The 4801-nt window shown below is 41.5% G+C and overlaps 1 protein-coding gene across 1 annotated transcript; it reads right to left on the bottom strand.

The window, feature by feature from the left end:
- Nucleotides 1-1256: 1256 nt before the first annotated feature.
- LOC119346013 (peptidyl-tRNA hydrolase ICT1, mitochondrial-like) lies at nucleotides 1257-3926 on the bottom strand. The gene is made up of 6 exons (XM_037615776.1): nucleotides 3572-3926; nucleotides 2385-2444; nucleotides 1810-1892; nucleotides 1572-1636; nucleotides 1469-1502; nucleotides 1257-1357 (listed from the first exon to the last, which is right to left on the bottom strand). The coding sequence occupies exons 1-6, from the start codon at nucleotides 3855-3857 to the stop codon at nucleotides 1283-1285; spliced, it is 603 nt and encodes a 200-aa protein (XP_037471673.1). The 5' UTR covers nucleotides 3858-3926; the 3' UTR covers nucleotides 1257-1282.
- Between the last annotated feature and the right edge of the window lie 875 nt (nucleotides 3927-4801).

The raw sequence follows: 4801 nt of genomic DNA, 5'->3' as shown, positions 1-4801 counted from the left end.
GAGTGTAGTTTGGCAATTTTATCTTCTCATGTGTTATTCAGAGATGAAACGGCATATATTTCAGGCCAGTTTTGGTGGCCCATTTATCGCCACAAGTTAGAGGCAAAAAATTGGCTAAGCAATATGCCTATGGCAAGCAGGTTAGGTAGGCATTACATGCCATAGTTGTGGAAGCAAACCAAATAGCTGACATAGTAGGGCAAACAAAGAACCAAACATGCCTGACTCCACGAAACATGGACCTTGGGCCTAAGAAAGTGTGACAAGTCATAGTTGTAACAAGTAACCAATATGGAGAACGAGAATAAGGTTAGGGTCATGTTTGGTTTGAATCCTCACATTCCAAGAAAAAAAGCATGCCACAGATTTGTGCTGAGCAAATCATCTACCACAAGTGTTGGTGCGTGGCAGGTTTTCGCACAGATCAGAAATGACACGAGGCTAAGGAACTGTACCCATGGCATGAACATTGGTTTAGACAGATGGTGTCTACAATACCACTCCAGACAACACATACAGCAGTTTGTTCTGTAACTTGTCTATTTTTTAGACAATGTCCATACAATGGCAAAATCACCGTCTGTAAGTTGTCTGAAAAAATCCTACAGACCGTCTGTAGAGACAAACTATTTCTCTCTACTTTCTCTTTTCTCACATCACTAAAATTCCAACGTGGCACCCCTTACAGATGGCTGACTAGATACTGTTGCACATGCCCTAATAGGCAGGACATGATACAAGGCTAGGAACGGATGGCACCCTACAAGTATGGCCAGGGGCGGAGCATCGTGGAGACCAAACTGGGCCCTGGCAGGGTTTCCCATATATGGCCAATTTAGTGCTATGGCCCGTGATCTACTGCTTGGTTTTGTGGCTCGTGTGTTGCTTTGGCCCATTAGTTCAGCAACTAGCCCGGTCTTTGGTGTGGTTGACGCTCCACCACCGAGTGTGGCAACAAGCGAAACAACAGCCTAAAGAAAGTCAAACTCGCCTAAGTGAGCTGTGGCAAGTTGTGGCTTCAAATCAAGTATACTCAGCAAATAGCAAGTGAACCAAGCATCCCCTTAGAGTATACATGTACAGAAGGTTTCAACGATATCTACACTTTTTTTTTGCGGGTAACGATATCTACACTACATGACACCTTTTACAATTTCCTTAAATGACTTGCACTTATATAAACAAAAGAGCTAGCTCAGTTAAGATTAGCTCATCAGTTGCTACTTGTGTGGAGTATTGGTGCCTAAATAAATTTGAAGGAAGCAAATGGCCAGAAAGCAGCTTACATTTTTTCAATTTTCTTCTTTTGCTCTTCTGAAGGCGGTGGGGGAACATATGATGCAGCATCAATGATCGCCTGTTATCAAATATTTAATGAGTACGCTATATGGAAAAGGGGCAACAGCAATATGGACCCTATGCTATGCGAATTGCTTCTAGACAAAGATTTGAAATGGATGAGGTGTACCTGTATTTTCTGCAAAGCATCTTCAATATTGCCCCTAAGGTGATAAACATGTCAATTGCTGTCCAAATAAGACAACAAAAAGAAATAGCTAAGTGATATTTACTTCTGTGTCCTAGTTTTCGTAGAAGACATCACAAGTTCACCATCCTTATTTATCCTGTTCTTTTCCTGGGCGTACAGAAATTTAAATTGTAACGACCTCTCTAAATATGAAATATAACACAAAAATGCATACAAGAGAAAGCAGATAATATGATGCATCCATTAAAGGTAGACAACATAATACAGAAGACATGATAGCAACATAAACAGATAAGATGTGTAAATTAAGGTTTTCAAACCGTTTGCAATATCCGTTCCTTAATCCTCTCTCCGAGCCAATGAGCTTTCTCAACATTGAACCGCATGTCAACCTTTGTATTAACTGCAAAATAGTGGTACACATTTTAGCGTGAAGTGGTAACATCAACATCCTTAAGTAATCACTATCTGGACATCCTTAATATAAAGAAATGGAGAATCTGGTTTGAGGGACTGGATGGTTAATGGACGGAACCATCCTAGCTCTGAATCCGACCCAGTTGTTTGGTTTGACAAATGGAATACATTTGGCAAATTTAATGGACCATCCAATGATGGACTCACCCCATCCTAGGACAAGGTGATCCCTAAGATAAAACACCCCATCAATGGGCCAACAGCAATTATTTGAACATGACAAGTGATGAAACAAAACGTGCTACTGCTGAATTGGAATTGTTCAACAAAACAGACCAGTCATTAGTTTCACAATGCTGAACCAACAACAATTCAGATATACTCCCTCTGTCACAAAATAAGTGACTCAACTTATTTTGTGACGGAGGGAGTACTAGGCAATGCAGTGATAAATAAGGAGAATGTACAGACAGCAAACCTTTGTTAACATTCTGACCACCCGCGCCCCCACTTCTTGCAAAGCTAACAGTAACATGATCTGCACACATAAAGTGGGTTACTTTAGACCAGCTGGCAACCCACGTAACGGTTGGATACATAGTCATCAGGAATCAAACGTTTAGAAATGTCACTGGGATACAGAATGCAGAACTAATACTGTTGACACTGGGGGAGCTATGTGAGGGCTAAACTGTGCCATGGCCCGCTCAATCCAAAACATATGTATAATAGCCTAGTTGGTGAGCAAAAACAATGCCTATGTACGAGTGAAAGCTTAGATTGGCCTGCCCTGGTTTTTTGTTGTAGCTCCGCTACTGACTGTTGACATAAATACTTGTAAGGTATGCTATATATATGATCGCAGTTTAGCGAATTCTTCAAACTATTTTCCTTCTTCCAGTTCATAGTCAAATACCTGCAACAAGCCGTGACAAGAATATGCATTTTACTTGCAACTTGCAACAATCAGACCAGATGTTCCATTACCTCTTACATGAACTTACAGGTTAGATAAAGCAATTTACTAACCAAAAGCTCATTATTACCTCATATCTGTACCTAATATTTACTTTCTTTTTCTTCGCTTCAAGCTGTAAGGCAAGCAAGCTAGCTACTTCTCAAGCTTAATTAACTTGGTTTCCACAGTACCAGTTTCTGCTTAATAAAAGCAGATTGGCAACAGAGCAAGCAAACAAATCAACTTCATAGCTAGCATTCACCACACCGCCAGCTTACAAATTCTTTTGTGCTACGAAAATGCCAGTAGAACGATGTCCTTAGCATGAAATGTATGCATAAGTAGCAGATACACATACACTTGAACGAGCAATCAGGAGGGGCAACTCCGTAGAGGCAGACGGCTAGGTAGAATGGACTTAGGACCCAAATCAGATGCACATTTCTCACTCTATAAATAGCATCGTTACTGCAAAGGCATCACAATCCTCCTTAGCAAATATGGCACCTCGTGATCCCCATCTTCTATGTTCCTAGTCATAAGCTACAACTTTAAAAGTCTAAATCTCAATACAGGCTATTTCCTAATATTTGAAAAGCGCTACTTACTACTCCATTTCTAAAGCATGAGCAATCAATTCGGATTTATGTACCAATGATAGTAGTACTACAACAATGGGGCAAATTAGGGCGGTTGGGATGAGTTACCCATGGTGATCTTGGGGGCGGGATCAGAGCCGGCTGAGGCCGCGCGCTCCTCGGCGTCGCGCATCAACTGCTGTGCCAGTGCTAGTCGCGCTGACACCTTCTTACCCCTGCCGTCGCCGGCCTCGGCCGCCGAGCATCGGAGATGGACCAACCCGACCCTGGCAACGCTCAGGCCCAGGCCCAGGCCCGGGCTCGGGGAGGGGAACAGGGGCCCTCGGAAGAGAAGAGAAGGGACGTGACAGAAGCCGAGCCGTAGGAGGCGGGCGCTCCGCATGGCGGTCGCCATTAGCCTTTCTGTGGAGGGAGACGAGTATCGAGCGACGAGACGGACCGGAATGGCACGGGGGCATACGGCAGCAAGGCGAGGAAGAAGAGGTAGAAATTTATTTGGGCTTAAAGGGCTTCGGTGGTCATCTGCGTCCGCTCATGGGCCGGCATCAGAGGTAGCCCGGACCTCGTAGTTGATTTCTCGAAACAGAAGCATTTGCAGGCTTTCTCAAATGACCACGGCCACATGCTAATCATTTTAAAGCCGGAGCACGGGCGGTGAATATGCGCATACAAACTGGGCCGACCCATTTATTTTTATATTCGATCGCTGGCATGCGACGCTCGCGAGCGAACGATCGCTTCGCTGGTTCGAATCCTTTTTTCTCTTCTGATTTATTGTTTCTTCACCGGTTTTCTGAGTTTCTTTTGTTTTTTCACCAGTTTTCTGAGTTTTTTTTTGTTTTTTCACCGGTTTTATTTGTTTTATTCCTGGTTTTCAGGGATTATCTATTTTATTTCTTTCTTCATTTGTTATCTTCGTTACTTTCACAATATTCATCGGTTTTTTGTTTTCTTTGTTTCTTTGTTTCTTTCTTGTTATTTTTTGTTTCTTTATTGGTTTCAGTACTTCCCATTCTTTTTCCACTTGTTTCCTTGGTTTTATTTTTCATTTTTCATTTTTATTTTGTTTCCTTTTCGGTTTTAATTGTTTTTCCTCTTTTTTCTTTTGGCTTTCATTCTACATTTTTCGTATATATCAAAAACATTTTTCTAAAACACACTCAACATTTTTTAAATAGAAGTTCAACATTTTTTGAGTACATGGTCAAAACAATCTATACACATTTTAAATATTGTTCAAACGCTCGGTTAACATTTTTAACTACAAGGTCATCACATTTTCTATAAACATTTTAAACATTTTAAAATGCTTTATTATCATTTTTCAACTACAATAAT

Source organism: Triticum dicoccoides, unplaced genomic scaffold (assembly GCF_002162155.2).
Source record: "Triticum dicoccoides isolate Atlit2015 ecotype Zavitan unplaced genomic scaffold, WEW_v2.0 scaffold36550, whole genome shotgun sequence".
NCBI lineage: Eukaryota > Viridiplantae > Streptophyta > Magnoliopsida > Poales > Poaceae > Triticum > Triticum dicoccoides.
The sequence above is the reverse complement of the archived record's forward strand: the minus strand, read 5'-3'. Positions and strand labels throughout refer to the sequence as shown.